General features: G+C 46.8%; 1 protein-coding gene across 1 annotated transcript in view; it reads left to right on the top strand.

Annotated features, from left to right (window-relative positions):
• The first annotated feature begins 1,263 nt into the window (after positions 1-1,263).
• ENDOD1 (endonuclease domain containing 1) overlaps positions 1,264-19,831 on the top strand; it is a 35,190-nt gene continuing 16,622 nt past the window's right edge. The window contains exon 1 of the mRNA XM_045818142.1: positions 1,264-1,694. Coding sequence (XP_045674098.1) covers positions 1,395-1,694 — 300 coding nt within the window. The 5' untranslated portion in view covers positions 1,264-1,394. The remainder of the gene's footprint in view (positions 1,695-19,831) is intronic.

Genomic DNA, 19,831 nt, shown 5'->3' with positions numbered 1-19,831 from the left:
GGATCACTAGTGGGTCACAGCAACAGTTTTGTGGGTCACCATTGGCATTTTTAAAAAGTGGTACAAAGTAGAATAAAATAGAAATACCAGACTGCACTGCCAACCATGAGCACAAGTATTATGACATGAAACTTGTTTTCTCATTGTGCGTCCTGTCAAAAGTGTTTGAAGGCCTCTGGCCTATGACACCCTGAATGATATGACCCTACCTCCTTCTTTAGCCTCATTTCTCACAATCTCCTCCTAGTTCTCTGCTCTAGACCCACAGTCACAGAAACAGTTTTGTGGGTGGGCTGGTGTGCACCAGCCTTCCTTAAATTCAGCCAACACATGCTCTTTTTACTCTCTGCCCGGTTAATGTCATCTACCCAGTCTCAGCTCAGACTTCAGTTCTTCAGGCTACAAACCCTGAATCCCTTTGGGGGTCAGGTTCTCACTGATCCAAGGCCGGTGTTTAATTATTCTTTTTACAGCATGATTCTGTGATTAATGACAAGCTTCCCCACTAGGCTGTCTTCCTCAAGACTGCAGGAACCCTGTCCTGCTTAACTACCTGGCCCAGGCTAGCACACAGGCACTCTGTGGGATGAATAAAGCAGTATATCAACCAACCTACCGGCCAGGGATGTTGACTAGTCTCCTTTGTTGACTAGTCTCCTTTGTTGCCTTGGTATTGGTTTTGTTTCTACGCTTTGCATCACTTAAACCACAAGGGCTTCACTGCCTAGGTTAGGAACTTCCTATAACAGGATTCCTTAACTTGGGTCTCCTCGCTTCTGATCTGCTAAGGATAGGTCCAAGTCGTGTTACCGTGCAGCCAGCTGAACACTTCGTTGGGAGCAGGAGGCTAATTTACATCGGATATTAGAGGGGGTATCTGCCCACCTGCTTCAAAGAGAACAGTTATCTAAGCATCTCACACTGCCCCTTTGTAGCCCCAAGACTCCCTGTGGCGCTATTGCTCCAGAGGCTTCCTGGTGCCCCGCCCAGGGGACCATCTTTTCCCAGCCCCTCCGATTAGACTGACCCGCTCAGATCTTCCACTCCTCGGAGCGCGCGTTCCCGCAGACTGTGAAGACGAGGGAGAGCGGCTGCAGGTGCCCTTCGTCTCTGTGCCCGAGTGCAGCCTCGGGGACACAGTCTGCATCCCCGAGCCTCGGCCGCCAGCCTCCGCAGCCACCATCTTCGGGAAGGGAGGGTGCGAGGGAGGCGCGGCCTTGGGACGCGGACACGCCCCCGCCGCCGGGGCCGCCCTGCCGCCCAGCAGCCCAGCGGCGCGTTCGCCCCGCCGCGCCCGGGTTCCGACTTCCCCTCCAGCCCGGCTGGCGGTCTCGCGCTCCCCGCCCGGCCAGCAGAGCCCGCGCCGCGGCCGCCCGGCGCTCGCAGAGGTCGACATGGGCCCCGCGCGCTGGCTCGCCCTCGGCAGCCTCCTAGCCCTGAGCGCGCCGCTGGAAGGCCGGCTCGTGAACCTAGAGGACCCCGGCTTTGGCGAATGTGACCAGTTCTTCTACGCCGAGACTCCGCCAGCGGGGCTGGCGACCGAGGGCCACGTGAAGATCTGTCAGCGCTCCGAGGGCACTGAGCACTTCGCTACCCTGTACAGCACCCGGGACCGCATCCCCGTGTACTCGGCGTTCCGCGCCCCGCGCCCCCTGCCCACCGGCGCGGAGCAGCGCTGGTTGGTGGAGCCGCAGGTAAGCGAGGTGTTTCTCCAAGCCCGGAGCTTGGCTGGCCTCCGGGGGAGCCTTACAGACACCGTCAGAAAGGGGGAAAAGCAGCCCCCACGCCCCCGTGTGCCGTGGTCAGGAAACCCCAGTTTCGTATCCATTCCACCGCGCCCTGGTAGTTACACAGCCTATCTTGCTCGCGCCGATGCCACTGTAGGAGCTTGGCGATCTTAGAACCTTCGCTTAAGCTGCAGCGGGCGGGGGTTTCCCAGCGAGAGGTGATTCTGTCCACATTTCGGTGCAGACATCTGTAGTATCTCATTCGTTTCCTGAATAGTGAGGAGCGTGAGACCAAGACCCCTGAGATCTTTCAGATCAGCTCACAGGCCTTGGCGCAGGTCATTGCCACAATTTTTAGGGAGTGGATGGGCATTTTCATGACCATTTTGTAATAGAGGGAGATCAAGGCTCAGGGGAAGAAGAGACTTGGGGAAAGGAAGACCACCCAGTTGGTAAGCTAGGCCAGGGCTTTTGGATAGAAGCTCACTGCCCTTTCTATTAGGAAAAAGCGTCCCTTTCTGCAGAGGCTCTCTGAGCCTGAAAACCCTTCCCTATGCGCACAACATCAAGTAAATTCTATCTGAAATTGTGTTGAGTTAGGACAATGAAATATAGATTTTAGGAAATGCAATGGGATAGTTATAAATAACATGGAAACATTGACTGCCTTCAATTAATGCAAAGGACAAACCAGTTTTTCTTGACTCTTTATATCTGTATTATCCGACCACTTGGAAATCATGTCACTCTCGGGGTGTTCTGTCATGTCTGGTGAGGGTGACCAAACCTGACTTAACCCACGCTGCCCCACCTCAGCTCAGCCAGCCTCCCCTTTGGCCAGTTCTCTGCCTCTCGCCAGCCTCCCACCTGCCTCTGCACCTGCGCCAGCTGCCAAAGCCACCCTGGCTGCCCGAGGAGCTGACACCCACTCAGCCCGTCCATTCATGACGGCGGCAGCTGTACAGGACCACAAGGGTGAACAGGAGACCTGCTTCCAGGGGCTTCGTTCAGAACCCTGGGGTGTAATCTCCATAATTTCATTCAGATATTTCTACCTCTGAGAGTTTCGCCAGGTCTCAGGCAACCTGTACCTCAGTCTTCTTATCTTCTCCACCTCCATTCCATCTTCCTCACCTGCTGATGTCAGAATTGTGCACACCTGAGACATATATTATCTAAAATTAGCTTGCCCCCAGCTGCACCCCCAGACTTCTCTATGTTTCCCCCAGCTCATTATGCCTCGGCATTGTGGGCCTGTGAAGAAAAGAGATGCTCTGGTTTTTTCTCCTTGAGGATCTCATGCATGCCTGTGGAAGGCAGAACATACATGTGAGGAAAACACAGGAATGTGTGCTGAATAAATTTCAGTTAAATTCAGAACGCATTTAGTAATCACCAGCTGTATGCCAGGCACTTATAGTACCAGCAGAATAGATTGTAGCTCCTGAACTCAAAGGCTTCCTGGTCTGCAGGTGAAGCATGCTGGGGGGAGAGGTGACGTAGGTTAGTTCTTCCATTGACTAGCTGTAAACTTGAAGATAATAACAGGGTGGTTCTGTAGATTAAATGAGTTACTATATACAATGTCCTCTGAGAGGTGCCTGGCACCCACGTACTAGGTTATTATGATATAAGCAAAACCCCATAATTTAATAAAGGTAAACAAATTCCTATTAGAGTTAATCTGTCTTGGAGGTGATAGGGGAAAGCCTCAGGGTCAGGATGACATTTGTGCTGTGCCTTGAAGGATGAAGCAGAGGTCAGAGGGGGAGGAGGAAGACATTGCATGGGGAGGGAGCATCATAAGTGAGAAATGAGATTCAGGGATTAGTGATTAGTGTGGGAAGTGGTTACAGCAGCCAAACTGTAAAGTGAGTAGATTTTAATCTACTCAGGTGTTCAGAATGAAGGGGAATGATGGAAGGGAGGGGTCAGGTGTGAAGGAGTAATCAGGGGAGGCTTAGGGAGTGAGCTATTGGACAAGTCACAGAGGAGCAGGATTCAGCAGAGAGGAAGTGGACAGAACCTCACCTACACCTGGGCTTCTGGGCGTGGGGGCAGGTAGTGAGGAATAGGACTAAGGAAATAAAAGAGGTTGGGGGTGGGGGATAGTTTCAAATGGCAGCTCTAGAGGTAAGACATGCAGTGGTTTGGAAAAGCACAGGAGCCAGAGTTCTTAGCTGGGGAGGTCCCAGTGGCCGCAGTGACTGGTGCTCCCTTTACAAGGTGGGCTTGTGTCCTCCTACCCCCTCCCTTCTACTACAATGTCAGGTGAAGCCAGCCAGGGCCCAGAGGCTATTAGGAGGGAGGGAGGAGAAGCTGCAAGATGAGATGCAGGCAGGCTCCTGAGTGTGTTGCAGTCAACCTGACCGCCCTGTGGCCTGCTCACCAGGCCTGCCTCATTGCCAAGGTCCCCTCTGTGGAAAGATGCCCAGGGCTCAGTGTGGCCTTCTGCCTGCTTCAAAGCCATTTGTAATACTGAGTCACCTTGTACCCACATCACCTTCCAATGAGGTCAGCATTACAGAGAGGCTGAGCAGACAGGAGGAAGAGGCCAGAGATCGAAGGAGAATTGGGCTTGCTTTTGGCCATGAGTCAGGCAGGGCTGCACTGGCCCTGGGGCTCCCAAAGCCCAGCTCAGTAGCTTTCTTGGCTGTCCTGCAGTTTCCCCTTAGGGGAAAAAAAACTAAATGGAAGAATATAGAAACTGCATCATTCTTGTGCTTAAAACCTTTAAAGAGTTGGCTGCCCCACACCTAAGGACAAAGTTCATCTTGTAGAACACAGCATACAGGGCCCCCGTGCCCTGTCTCCAGTCCCATTCTCACAGGTTAGGTTCTGGCATTCTCTGAAGCCTTGAGTGCCTCTCATAAACCATGCTGTTTGTAACATTTGTTTCTTTTCTCATGCTGATTGCTGTTGCCCCAAACACCCTTTCCACACTGCACCCATCCCCTCCTCACTTCTTCCTCCCCTGAGCCATCCTGTAAAACTGCCCACGTGTCACCTCTTCCAGAAAGAACTGCCCACCTGAGTTAGGTTTGCTTCTCAGTGATCCTGTAATTTCTCTATTTTTGCACTTACCACATTGTTTTATAATTACCTGCTTATGTGTCTATCTCTTTGACGTGAACCCCTGAGGACTGCATCATATTCATGCTTATATTCCAAGTGCCTAGGCTATAAAAAGCACTCAATAAGTATTGAATAACATAATTGGATATTAGGTCCAATCAGGCAGTGGGTGAGATGTTCGGCTTGAGTTTTCTTGGTGGGGAGCTCTCTGCTGTGGAAGCTGGGCCGACAGCTGGCCAGCAGCCACTGCTACAGACATATTTCATGGGCAGAGCTGGTCTTCCTCTAAGTCCGCCCCCAGATAATCTGGATCTCTGCTCTTTGTAACAGCTCTGTAGCATCAGGCACGGGACCCCATGACTGCTAGTGTTGGAGGGATTTAAATGGGGTCTTCTGAGGAACAGAGTGAGAACTTTAAAAGGAAGCAGAGAGGCCTGGCCAGGTAGCTACAGGGGTTAGAGTGTTGTCATGATTGACCAAGGTTGTGGGTCAGTCCCTGGTCAGGGCACATGCAAGAATCAACAATAAATGCATAAATCAGTGGAATGACAAACAAATGTCTCCCCACCCCCCACCTCTGTCTTTAAAATCAATTAAAAATAAATAAAAGAAGCAGGGAAAACAGGACTGTCTTAAGTTCTATGTGGAATGTGGTCACTTTTAAATTAAGAATGGGGAGAAGGCAAAGAGAGAGAGATGAGAGATGAAGAATTCGTTCCCACTAGCACGATGGCAGTGGTGTGGAGGTTTCCAGTCAAGACTCCAGATACCTGAGAACTGGGTTCTGGTTTAGTATAGGGAGCCTCAAACCATTTAGTTTCTGAACTCCTTTCCATTTAATGGAAGGATTTGTGGATGAGGTGCCAGTGATGCCTTTCCAAAGTACTTTGTCCATTCATGCTGGAAACCAACATATAAGACCCTATCACTTTATAAACATGAATACCGGGAAGATCTGGTTTTATATTCAGCATATACTTATTTAATCTTACAGAAATCCTGTGAGGTACATACCATTCTGTTTATTGTAGAGATGAGGAAACTGGCTCAGAGAGAATAATTGATGGGCCCAAGGTCACACAGCTTGAATCTGAACTCATGACTTTTTGCTCCATGCTCCATGGAGATTCTCTGATCTCACAGGAGATCCACTACATTAACAGTGGTAGGAATTCAATTCTCATCTTTTATATAAGAATCTTAATTTCTACTCCATTTCTCTTTCTCAACAGTTGTATTAGGGTTGGCCAAAAAGTTCATTTGGTTCTCTTTTTCTGTAAGATGGCTGTAGTGGCACTTAGTTGTCTTTAACTTCATTCAAAACAATTTTGTTAGATTGTATTGTGACAGTTGTCATGTCAGCGTGCATTTTTTTTTAGATTTTGTTTATTTCTTTTTAGAGAGAGGGGAAGGAAGGAATAAAGAGAGAGAGAAACATCAATGAGTGGTTGCCTCTCGCGCGCCCACTACTGGGGACCTGGCCGCAGCCCAGGCATGTGCCTTGACTGGCAATTGAACCAGCGACCCTTTGGTTCACAGGCCAGGACTCAGTCTACTGAGCCACACCAGCCAGGGCCCAGCATGCATTTTTTAAAAAACTTACCAAATCGGTGAATTTTTGTGTGGTTACTTTAGTGTTGAAGATGGAAGAAAATATGCAACATTTTTGGCATACTATGTTTTATTATTTCAAGAAAGGTTAAAACACAACTGAAACGCACACAGATTTGTGCAGCGTGTGGAGAAGGTGCTGTGACTGATCGAACGTGTCAGTTGTGGTTTGTGAAGTTTTGTGATGGAGGTTTCTCACTGGGCTATGTTCCATGGTCAGGTAGACCCATTGATGTTGATAGTGATCCAAAGGAGACATTCACTGAGAACAATCAACGTTATACCATGTGGGAGATAGCTGACATACTCAAAATATCCAAATCAGTAAAGTTATTGATGAAATGAAAAATCTGTCTTTTATTTTATGAAAAAAAAAAAACTAAACAGACTTTTTGGCCAACCCAATACAAGTTAGAGCACATATTTGGCTGCATAAACATTGCTCAGGCATCAGTGGCTCTGCAGTGAAGGTGAGATTCTGGCTAGCCACAGAAGCATTTTCCTAAAGCACCCAGTGAGGTCCTGTTTCGAATCTTAGTAAATGCATGCAAACAGTTGTTACAACTTAGGGCCTTAATTTCTTGATCTTTAATTTCCACCAGTGGCTTCTTGCTTACACACCCTGAGACTGTTAAACACACTGTCCAATCTATCTAATTTACTCTATTATCAGTCCTCTTCTCATCGGATCAGAGAACAAATATAACTAAGACATCATATGCTTCAATTTCTGCATAAAGGATGCAGCAAATAGGACAATTCTGACTCTTCCTACTTAAGAGACTCTAGTTCAGGTCCCTTCTCTGACCTTTATAGTCTATGTGACCTTAAATTCTTCCCCTTCTGTTTTTATAATTTGTTCATTAAAGGTATAACAACTGTTATTTTCATAAGGTGGTAGTGACAAATAAACATAACACATATAAGCATGTAGCATAGTACCTGGAGTATGGTGAGGTCTCAGCAAATATTCATGTGAACACTTTATTAAGATCTTACTGTAATAAGTGTTAGATACACACAAATGCACACACACACGGAATGTTGGAATACATAGGTGACTCCTACAATTCCATAAATCTCTCCTAAAACATGAAATGTCAGTCTGTGTATCTTCTCAAATACAAGGCATATGGCCCTTGTTCACACAACAGGTGCTCAGAGAGTGCGTGGTGGGAGGTTGAATGAATGGAAGATCAAATGGGTGGATTTAGGTAACTGAGAAAACAAAAACAAAACAGATGCCAGAAACACCTTTACCCTCCCTGTCCTGATCAACCAGGAGCTATGCTGTCACAAAACAAACAGCAAGCAATTACATTCCAATTTATTACACTGGTCCTGGGTAGGGCTGGGAAGCGCCTGACTCAAGGGGATGGTTCCAACATCAGTCACTTACTTTCTTCTTTACTGGAATGCAAAACGCAAAGACAGGAGTCAGAGTCGTGTTGGCTATTCTCCATTGCATTTTTTTCCTTTTCTGGCTTTTTATTTATCTCTGAATTCTGTGTTTCCATTTGATTTGTGGTCATTCTCAAGAGCAAGTTAAGGTACTTGCCCTATATTGGCAGAACGTTTTAGGGACATCTTGTCCTGAAACAGTTCAGTGGTGACAGATCTGTACACCATTCTTCCAGTTTAGACTTACATGTGGACAGTCCAGAAAAGGAACTATTGTTTATTGGTCCCCTATTGTGTGCAAAGATGTTCACAAATTAGCTGATTCATATAACTCTAGACATTATGATCCATGTTTTACAGTTTAGGGAACCAAGGTTCAGAGCGATCACGTAACTTACCAAGACCACACAACTGTCAGGTGGCAAAGCTGGGTGGAAGCTTGTCGCTGCCCACCTCCAAAGCTCTCAGCCCTCTTCCCGTCCATCGTTCTGTCTTCCAATCACATCAGTGTGTTCTGTCCAGATCCCGAATCGACTAACTAGATGTGTTACTTCATTTTTATTTTGCTGAATCAGTTCAGTTCTTTGGATGATTTACAGCTTTGCTTCTAACACACTATTCTGAAAATTCTGCCTTCGGATTGTCATTAGCTCAGTTATTCACTTGTGGTAATTGAATGGTGCTTTCCTTGAGAAATAAAGATTTTATTCTTTGGGTTTCAAATTTCTCTTCCTTTTATGCTGTCAGCTCATCAAGTGAAAATTTGATAAAATAAATCCTCCCACTTGCCAGTAGTGCTCACTTCCAGTGGTCTTGCTTCTAGAATTACTGTCAGTGCAAGAATGTTTTCCCTTCACGTTGCATATCATGTCTTCCGATTGGTCACATACCCTTTCTTCCCATAGAACCTGACATCTGTGGCAGCAACAATTCACTGCCTGCTGATCAATCTATGTGGCCACTGAAAGGAAGGAGAAATAAAGAAGAAACCGACTCATAGGGTGAACCAAAATTAGAAGCAGCACTTAGCATTCTGGTCCTCCTTTTACTGACCGGTCCACACTTGACGGAAGTGTGGCTTAGTCAGAAGGGTGTAGCTGAGGGCATTTCACATTTTCAATGAAAACTGCCAGTAAGGGTACATTTTATTTGCAAAGCAAACAGATGGCTGAAATAGTATTTAAAAATATAAATTAAATTACATGTTCCCATTGACTCCCACCTTCATTTTAAAGAGTAGTGTCTCAAGTTTTGGCTAACCCTTCAGTCGGCCAGAATACTTAATGCTTTAACAAAGCCCTGGGTTCTCCGATATTTATTCCAGCACCTGCTATGCACCAGGCACTGTCCTAGGTTCTGGGGATAGAGCAGTGAGTCAAACAAACAAAAATACCTACTCTCATGGAGCTTAATATCTAATAGAAGACACAGATGATAAAATAAATAAAAGACATAGCATATTAAATAGTAAAAAGTACTGAGGAGAAAAATAATGCAAGGTAGAAGGATATAAGTTATCAGGGAAGAGGTTAAGTTTTAGAAGGGTTTCCAGGGAAGACATGACTGAGGAGGTGCCTCTGTGTACAGACCTGAAGGAAGTGACGAAGCCAGTCATGCAGGTATCTGAGAGAAGATTGCTCCGCCCAGGGAAGAATAAGTGCAAAGGCCCTGAAGCGTGAGTTCCCCTGTGTTTGAAGAATAGGCCAGTGTGGCTAGAGAAAGATAAATGAGGAGAGTAGCAGGAGATGAGGTCAGACAGGTGGGGCAGGAAGTGACAGGTCATTTAAGGCCCTCTGGACTATTTGTAGGAAATTGGGCTTTTACTCCGCCTGAGTCAGGAAGCCATGAGACCAGCTTGGAGCAGAGAGTTTTGATATGATCTGACATATATTTTTTGTATCCAAAATGTGTTTATTGGGATGGTTTCCCACTTATCTGGATTCAGGGTGCATTTAGTGCTGCTTCCTTCTGAAGAAGCATCCTCCGGAAGCCTTGTTTCTCCTCCATGCTGACAGAGGCCTCTGGAGCAGCCAGCCCCCAGAAAAACCGCCGCTGCTTGGCCAGTGACAGTGGTGATTTTACAGCACCCTGGGCATTTCACAGCCATGAAGTGGGAGCCGGGGCTCTGCACGGGGCGATCCTTGGCAAGAGGCGTGTTGTTGGGGGAGATTGTCACCGGAGAGCTGACTTACATTTTCATTGCGTCATTTTGGCTGCCACAGTGAGAACAGACTATGGGGTTCCAGGACAGAAGCAGAGAGACCAGATAGGAGACTTCAGTAATCTGACAAGAGATAGTGGTGGCTTGGATGGGGTAGTGACAGTCTAGTTCTGGATATATTTTGAAGAAAGAGCCAAGAGTCTTTGGGGTGAGAGAGAGGGAGGAGTCACAGATGACTCCAAGGACTTTGGCCAGAACAACCGGAAGAATGGCACTGCCATGACCAAGGTGAGGACACTGAGGAGAAGCTGGTGTGAGACGTGCTGAGTGTGTGTGAGATGCCTTCAGGTTTTCTGGGAGTAGAGGTGTAGAGCTCACTGGGCACTTAGCATACACCAGGCACTCTTCCAGGCATTTTTTTCCATAGGTACTTTTAATCCTCACAGCAACCATAGGAAATAGGTGCTATTATTATCCTCCTTAGACAGAAGAGGAAACCGAGGCATGGGAAGGTTAAATTATTCCATGTTCCTGGAGCTGGGAAGTGGTGGAACGGGGGTTTGAACTTGAGCTGTCTGACACTGGAGAACACGTGCAACTGCCAGTGTTAACAAACCATTAATATATTGGGAGAACTCCCCATTTAACTCTCCTGAAAGAAGTTTCTCTTTTGAAAGGTCACACATTCATTTACTAGGACTTTATAGAGCAGAGCATGTTTGCAGCCCCATAGCTTCATGCCAGTGCATGTCCGACACTCACAGCCTCAGGTGCCTTCGTGCTACACTGGGCTGAGAGTGCTGTTGCCCACTTTTGCAGTTTTGCTCTGTTCTTATCCGTGGCGAGCACTTCCTGTGGTCATTATGCTAACAGACATCCTCCATAATGCACCAGAATGGGGTGGAGGAGAATGGATCACCCCAAAACTCTGCCAAGCAGTAAGTGCTGTCCCCTGGGTCACACTGAATGTGGCAGGGATAAGGAAGGGGTCTTGTATCTGTGGGGACATTGAGCTGTGGCTGCTGGAGGTGGGTTGGGCACAGTGCCTGAATCTCGGGTGAGCCCAGATCCTGACTAGGTGCCCGTTGCCTGAGGGGAAGGGGTGCAGGCGAACCCCTTCCCCTCCAGGGATCCATCTCTGGTGCAGAAGTAGAGGATCCACCCATTCATTCTTCACCCTCATCAACTCAGGAGCCCCTGATATGCACCCAGCCTGTCTCCCCAGGGAAGTGAAGCCAGCTGAACCCAGCACATCCTTAAACTTAACCCAGTCATGCAGTAAGCCCTGCTCTGGGACGAGAAGAGGACCTTTGCTCTAGTGCAGAACGCCTGACCTCCTCGAAAGGGCAGAAATTCCCTTTTCCCTTATGACCGATAGCAAGCTGAAGACCTTACCCTGTACAGGTTCCTACATTTGCCCTCATGTCCTGGCTTATCTAGCTTCCACCCAGTGTGGTAAATGAGCCTTCGCTGTGTGTTTGGAAGTTGGCAGTGTTGGTTTCAGAAAATTATCTTCATATTTATAACATAGGGAAGAAGTTGAGCCATTATCGCATCAGTTTGTTGATTCAATTGACCAAGACACAGGATTAAACAGGGGCCATGTGAGGAAACGGCCACTATGTTTCTGAAAGGTTGGGCATCCACCATAATCTCAGGACACAGGCACATGGGGGAAGGAAAGCCGAGTTTATGAAGCATAAAAAGTCTTTTCTCATTCTTGACTATCTCTGTTGTATCTGGACTGTGGTACCCACAACATCAGATGACTTGGTCAGGCTGAGTGGCCTGTTTGGGATGGTCGATGCCCTTGCTTCGGCCCCTCGGTTGGACAGACTTCACCCCCGCAGTCCCGACCATCTGCACTCTGAGGTCCAGGCTCCCATCATCTTCGTCCAGGCCCCTCTGCAAAGCGGCTTCCTGACTGCTTAACCCCTGCCTTTCTCTACTTAGAGGCCAGAGAAGTCCTCTCAAAATGTTAATCCCATCATGCCTCCGACAGTCTTACTGGAAACCCTTCAGGACTCCCCACTTTTCTTCAGATAAAAATAAGCCCTTATCGGGGTCTCCAGAGTCCTGCTCAGTCTGTCTGCCATCCCTTCCCAGCCTTATCTGGTGTCACAGACCTCCTTGCCAGGCCTTGGCCTCTAGCCACTTTGGCTTATTTGTGTTTATTTTTTATTTTTATGAAGTTTTTAATGTATGAAATCTGAATTCTGTCAGTGATATATATATAACTACATCCATTTTTTTAGGTCAAAGTTGTGACTCTGCCTTGGCTGGTGTGGCTCAGTGGATTGATCACCATTCTGCAAACCAAAGGGTTGCTGGTTCATTTCCCAGCCAGGGCTCATGTCTGGGTTGCAGGGCTAGGTCAGGTCCCCAGTAGGGAGCGTGTGAGAGGCAGCCACGCATTGATGTTTTTCACCCTCTCTCCCTCCCTCCCCCTCTTTCTTAAAAAAAAAAAAAGGAAGTTGTGTCCAAATTCACATTTTTCAAAGATTTTATTTATCTTTTTTTAGAGAGAATGGAAGGAAAGGAGAATGAGAGGGAGAGAAGCATCAATGTGTGAGAAATATATCAATTGGTTGCTTCTCACACACACACACCCCTAGCTGGGACCTGGCCTGAAACCCAGGCATGTGCCCTGACCAAGAATCAACCAGTGACCTCTCGGTTTACAGGTTGACACTCAGTCCATTGAGCCACACCATCCAGGGGTGCCACTAAATTCACTTTTAAATTCACAGCTCTAAGCCACTGAGCTACCTCTCGGTGTATCTTAATCTTTCTTCCCAATGAGATGAGTCTACTGTAACAACTTATGCTAATTCCATCATAATATTTATATTGTCTGGGTGATTTAAAAGCATAATTCATCAATGAGCATCTCTTGGTTTTCCTTTATTGGCAGTAGGGCTTACTGCTAGTATTAATGCTGTTTGCCATTTCCTCGTTTTGGGTTTAAATCCACCTCTACAGAGGTAGCCACCACTGAAGGCAGACTTTGTAAGGATTTGAAAAACTTGTTTGACTTAGGCTCCGTATGCTTCATGGCTTGCATGATACAATGGTCTGAAAATCCTGCAGCAGCAAGGATGGTTGGTCCAACTGCAATCACTGTGCTGGCCGTGGCTCCAGTTCGGCTCCCCTGCCTCCACCGAGAACGTGGTTCATCCCAGCCAAGAGGCCGTGGCCACCAACTTCATGCCTCCACCAGAAAGCAAGGTGGCCACCACGAGCAGGGAGAAAACATCCAGACACTGGTGCCCTAGAAAACACAGCAGGGGTGGCCTCGATTGAGGCTGGAAAACTTTAAAAAAAATTTTAAATGTCCATTTCTCTTCCATCATAGGACCTTTGTACCTGCTATTTTATTTTGGTTTTTGTGTTGTTGTTTTATCTTCCATGATATTCCCAACTAGGTCAACTATCTGGAGTACTCTCTAGGAGCAGCAGACATACCTTTTTGTGCTAGTGTGTTGCAGTTATACATGTATTTGCATGACTGATTGAGTGCCACCTAGCTAGACACTGACTTCCATGAGGGTAGGCAGGTCCCAGGGCTGTTGTTGCTCCCCACTGAATCCTTATGTCTAATGCAGGGACTAATACACTTTTCTCTCAAGGGGCAAATAGTAAATATTTTGGGCTTTGCAGACCATGTATTCTCTGTTGCAACTATTCAGCCGGGCTGTTTGAGCACAAAAACAGCCGCAGACAATACATAAATGAATAAGTGTGGCTATGTTCCAAGGGAACTTTATTTATGAAAGCAGGTGGTAGGCTGGATTTGGCTCACGGGCTGTAGTTTGCCACCTCCTGGTCTTGCAGAATGCCATCACTTGGTGAGTGATTAATAATGTGGCCTGTGGAGCACTCAGCAAATATGGACTGAACAGCAATGGTGAGATGTGAAGGTTGTGCAGCCCTACTCCTGCTGTGGCATGGCAGCCCTAGGTCTAGACCTGGAGTTTTCAACTCACTTTTTAAATGTGGTTGTGGTTGTCATTATTTATAATATTAGGGGGTTTTTTTTGGATTATACAAGTAATGTGTGTTTATGATAAAATGTATTGAGCATTTTGGAAGTATATAAAGACAAAGATCCCACTTCTCACAGATAATAAATCATTACAGTTCATATATGTGCCTGTGCTAACATTCCATGAATTTCCATCATTCAGATGTACATGTATGTTTGCATGCCCTGTATTCTAGTCAACAAGTCTCACCTCACTATTGGACTCTGTGGAGCCATATTTAACAGGCTTTCAAACGGCCATTGTACCCAGGGAGTAGGAGGGTGAGGGGGCTCTTTTGATCAACACAACTATTTATTTCACTTAGAAATAGGAGACCTAGAGATTGCAAATGCAAAGTCCAGTTCGTCACATTTTTCTTTCAAGTTTATATCACCCATAACTCGTGGATGGCTTGAAATAATCCTGCCATCTTTCCCCTTCCCGTGTTCCTGGGCGAAGGTGTGTTTCCCTCTGATGGAGACAGAGGCCTAGGGAGTCGCTGTCTGCCCAAAGTCAGTCAGTGGCAGAGCTGACAGATCGCCTCATTTCTAATCCAGTGTTCTAATTCTTTTTTTCTATTATTGATTAGAAAGAGAGAAACATTAGTTTGTTGTTTCACTTATTTATGCATTCTTTGGCTCCTGCCTTTGTGCGCCCTGACCCGGATCAGACCCGCAACCTTGGCGTATCAGGATGATGCTCTAACCAACTGAGCTATGCAGCTGGGGCCTCTATTTCTGATTCTAAACCCTGCTGCCCTACAGTCCCTGTTTAGAGGAACTTGAAAAAAAAGGACATTCCAAAAACACTGGAGAAAGGGGGAAAGAAATGGAAATGATTTTACCTGAGGCAGCCTTAGTAGCTTCAAATGGTATTTATCATACCACACAGAGCAGTAGTTGCTATCTCCTTTGTGCTTAAGATAAGAGGATACAAACTTGAACAGTCTGGGAAGGTTTAGGTTGGATTCAAATAAGCCATTTCCTGACAGTGAGAGTCACTATGTGGTAGAAAAGGGTCTAAGGGCTGTCAAGTCCCCTTCTGGAATGAACTTTATAAGGATGGGCACACTTTGCCTGTTAGCTGTCTCGTACAGCTGTAATCCTATGTGGAAACAGGCTAAGAGCCTTTCCCAGTTTTCTGAGGAGGGGAGTCCCTAACTGCGGTGACAGTGGTGACTCACAGGCTGCGGTGCTGTGCCCAGGGAGCTCATTGACCAGGCTTGTTCCTGCTGTTGCTTTTGCTGCTGTCAGTATCGGGTACCATTCCGTCCCTCTTGTCCGGCCACAGGCCAGGGCTCATGTGTTCCATCTCATTCATTTATCTCACAGACGTGGTCATGACCAGTCAGAGGCAGTAGTTGATCATAAATTTGTTCTCTTCTCTATCAATGAGTTGGGGTTTAAGAGGTTGGCAAGTAGGCAGGGGATTACAGGGATCTTCAGAGACAGAAACAAACTGACCCTGTTTATCATCTGTTTGTGCATTTATTTGTTCCTGGTCAGCAGGTCTAGAATTTTTTCATAGGAAAAGATGAATAGTCAGTCCTCCAACTGCTGATTGGTACTTTTATTAGTATTGTCACTATCAGCAGCAGCAAAACCATTTATTGAGTTCTCAGGACTAAGCCAAGAAATAGTCTAAGACATGGTCCTGGAACAAGATCTGGTCCCTCCCTGCAGGTGTCTTGTTGCTTAATCAGGAAGGCAGGTCCTGACCAAAAAGAAGTGGTTTACTTAACTCTTTCCCTCAAGAGACTGTTAGCCCTGAAAGAGCAAAGACTGAAAGACAAAGTGGTTAAGAAAATGGGTTTCATAAAGGGGCAAAGTTGGGTTGCATCCCAGCTCTGTCATTTACCAGCTGTGTGACCTTGGAAATGTTACCAGATCTGATGGAGCTCAGTTTCCCGTCGATGGCATGGGGCTAAGAAATCATCCCTATTTTATAGAGGAGTTAGAAAGATTCAGTACAACAGTGTATTCACAGACACTCTGCTTGTGTCTGAGAACTCAATACAAACACTTTAAGCTTGCTGCACGGATAAGTAACCTGTGTGTCTCAGAGTATGCCTGCCTTGGAGACCATCAGGATGAGGGTTACCATGCTCCTGAGCTGACCTAGTATTATGGCTGAAATGGCTCTTTGGTCCATGATGGGAAAGTGAGAGGCCAGTCCCAAGGTGGCCAAATAGGAGAAGAAGACGCCAGGCCAGGCCAAGCGACAGATGCAGTACAGCTGGTGTTTGTCCATGTCGTGGCCACCTTTAGGAAAGAAGAAAAGCTCTGATGCCAGCTGTGAAGTCCTTTGTAATACCAGCTTTCTCTAATAAAGCCACTTAGCACTGTCACAACAAAAACAAAATTCCCCATCCCTGCTCCATTGCCACCTTACCTCCAAGTTCAGTTGCTCCTGCACTATCCTCTCTGTCACTTTGTCCATTCTCTGTTGAAGAATGTGACAGAAGTTCCTTCTATCTGCCCCTCTGATCTATTTCCAGACTTCTGGGGCTAAGGCAGCCTTGTATGTTCATTTCTTCCCAAGATTTAATCCAGGGGTCTAGAAGGTTCCATGCCTAAAAGGTCCCTGCCCTGGTTCCCACAGAAGGCACGCTGAGCTCTCCTAACACTTGGACTCCGGACGTTTCAGGCGTGTTGGTGCATGAATCATAAGCTTCCCTGAGCTCGCTCGGGTGAAGGGCAGGGCTGCTGTACGAGATCACTGGTAGGGCCAGGGCACAGGAACAGAGATCACAAAGGCCTCAAGGAACCAGGGCTGGGAAGCTTCTACAGGCCAAGTGGGGACCTAGTCTTCCGGGTCTTTCTCCCACCCTCTGTCTTCTGCTTTCGCATGGGTCTGCCTGGCTGCCAACCCCAAACTGCATCTGACAACTTTCACACCCTGACTGTTGTCAGTCACTGAGTTTCTTGGATAGGAAAGCCAAGAGAGTTGTGGGGGTGGTTGTTGGCCTGATAGGCTGTCCCTTGGTCATGGCTGGCAAGACATGGAAGTGTGTAGGAGGGGGTCATGGAGTAACAAATGCTACTGTTTCAGAGAGACTGTCAGAACTACTCAGTTAAGTCAGAAGTGAAAGTTGACTGTAGCACGTTGATTGACAAGGGCTGGTATACCCGGTAGTTGGCTGGGAGAGCCCAGAGTGGGCAGCCAGACTGGGTATTTGAGGGACCGTACTCAGCAGAATCTCAGCAGAACCTCTTCTGAGTACTATCCATATAATTCATGCTACCAACGCCCTGAGGTGGGTGTGATCTCCCAGGACTGGGTGAGTTGGTTTTGGGGAAAGATCTCACTGTGACTGTATCAACCAGGGTTCTGGAAAGAAATAGTTGGAACTCTCAAAGTAGTTTAACCAACAGAACTGAGTGAAGAAATGATTTCTGGAGAATTAAGGGAGTCAGCAAGACATGGTGAAGCACCTGGGGCCTAGCCATCATAGGAAATTGTCACTATCCCTCTTCCGTGGGGTCAGCAGGAAGCCCAGTGAGAGCCCTGACTACAGAGAAACTCAGCCAGAGCCAGAACTGCAGCAACCAGTTGGGGAGGGAGTAAGGGAATAGAAACTCTGGTCTCTGTATTCCCACCATCCCATTGGCAGCTCTAGTCAGAAGCCAGAGGGCAAGAGAGCTCAGATGGTGTCCCAAAGAGTCAGCCTACTGCGACCCAGAGCAGGGCAGAGGAGAGAGGAGAACCTGGGAGGCCAAGAGAGGCTGCCCAGCACAAGAGCTGTGAGGTTGATGTCGGCTTTGGCATCCAAGTAGAATGTATGCGGTGGAGAGGAAGGGCAGAGGCAGCCCCAGCCATTGATGACATGGGCAGCAGCACAGAGAGAAGCAGGGAGGCACTTACGTTATAGCCATGAAATTGACATGGTTGATTGGCCTGTTTCGGTTGAATGTGAGGGAAGATTTGAGAGCAGAGTTGGAGGAGTTTCGGGAGGACCCCATGAAATATGCCTGTTTGTCACTAACCAGGATGTTATTGAAGATGTTAGAGTAGTGAGATATGCTTCAAAGAGTAGAAAGAGCAGAAACAGACATTTCATTCCATATGTGAATAAGGCAAGAAATCTATGTTTATATGTTTTTATAATTGGAATACTAGCTGCTCTGATAGGTGGAGGACCCAGATGGTCCTATAACACGTTGTTCTCTCCTTTGTCATCATCACAGCTCTTGAAATGTGTGCATAATACCTGTCAAAAAGTATGAATGGTATGTGAATAAATTAAGCCCAGCTGGAGCTCTACCAAAGATAATTTAAACATTTGTATTTCAGTGTGGGCTTCAAGGACCCTCTACATCAGTAATGCTAGGGGTGGTGTGGAAAATGCATTTCAGAACCCTTCTCCAGACCTAGTGAATAGGCCTTGGGTGTGAGGCACAAGAATCCACATTTTTAAGTAAGGACCAAGGTGCTTCTAATACAAAGTGAATTTTGAGAACTAGTAATTTAAGGACACATTACTAATTTCTTATAGCATCAGTTTGGTCAGGGGCTTAATTTCATCAGACTGATAAATAGGCATGTGATAAAGATCTGGCCCAGCAGGTTCTTAATTTAGAATCATCTGTCCCTGACTAGTGTAGCTCAGTGGATTGAGCATGGGCTGAAAACCAAAGGGTTGCCAGTTCAATTCCCGGTCAGGGAACATGCCTGGGTTGCAGGCCAGATCTCCAGTACAGGGTGCTAAAGAGGCAACCACACACTGATATTTCTCTCCCTCTCTTTCTCCTTCTCTAAAATTAATAAATTAATTAATTAATTAATTAACAATAAATCTTTAAAAAAATTTTTTTTAAAGAATCATCTGGAGAACTTTAAAAACATCCTGATTCCCAGCCCTGCCTCTGCCCCAGAGATTCTGATTTGACTGGTCTGGGGTAAGGCCTGGAGGTGTTTTTTCTTCTAAACTTCCAGGTGATTCTGTTGAGCAGCCAGGCCTAAGAACCTCTTATGTTGTCTGAACTTGGAAGGTGGAAAACATTAGGAATGGAGACATCTCCCCTTAACTGACTCTTCTGAATTCTGCTCCACACAGTTAAAGGCTAAGAATAATTGCCCTGGAAAAGAAAGCAGAGTCCAGAGTGGAAAACAGACTTCAGTGAGTAATGAGGAAGGAAACCAGAGAAGACCAGGGATGATGTAACCTGAGAAGGTACTGCAGTTCTGGAAAGGTCTTAAAGGACTTGGCACACTTTCTTAGGCTCCCAGGAGTTTGAAGCTTGGAGCTTTGTGTGAGAAGGCAGTCAGAGGAGTCCCATGGGGGTTGGGGGGCAGGGAGTTGCCCTTGAGACTGCCCCCTGGTCTCCCGTCAGGCCTCCCCTGCCTGCATGTATCACCATTTCAGGTTTGGTGCTTTTTTTTTGCTGCCCCCCCCCCTTATTTTATTCTTTTAATTTTCAAGAAAAGAAAAGTCTGAAACAGAAGTGGAATGTCCTTTCATTCTTTCTCCTGTTCCATAATCTTCTGACTTAGGAGGAGAAGACTCTTGAGCCATTTGCCTCTGCATCTCCATAGTTCACCCAACACTTGCTAAACACCTACAGTTTGCACATCACAGGGAGAGCTGGCAGTGCCTGCTTCTGCTGGAAGGCAGGAAGGTGTGCAAGTGGCCCTGGGAGCCCAGAGGAAGGGTGATTCACAGGGAGGAAGGCAGAGAGGACCCAGGAGTCTGCCTGAGGGCTAGTGGGCTGGTCAGGAAAGGAAAAGCTCTGAGTTTCTCTTTCCTTAAAAAAGAAAGAAAGAAAGAAATCCCTCTAATTCTTCTAAAGCTCTTTCTGCCCCCAAGAGGATAAAGAATATTTTGGATCTCA

The sequence above is a fragment of the Phyllostomus hastatus genome, unplaced genomic scaffold (assembly GCF_019186645.2).
Source record: "Phyllostomus hastatus isolate PE091 unplaced genomic scaffold, TTU_PhHast_1.1 phas_scaffold_317, whole genome shotgun sequence".
Classification (NCBI taxonomy): Eukaryota; Metazoa; Chordata; class Mammalia; order Chiroptera; family Phyllostomidae; genus Phyllostomus; species Phyllostomus hastatus.
This window is presented reverse-complemented; position numbering and strand designations above follow the sequence as displayed.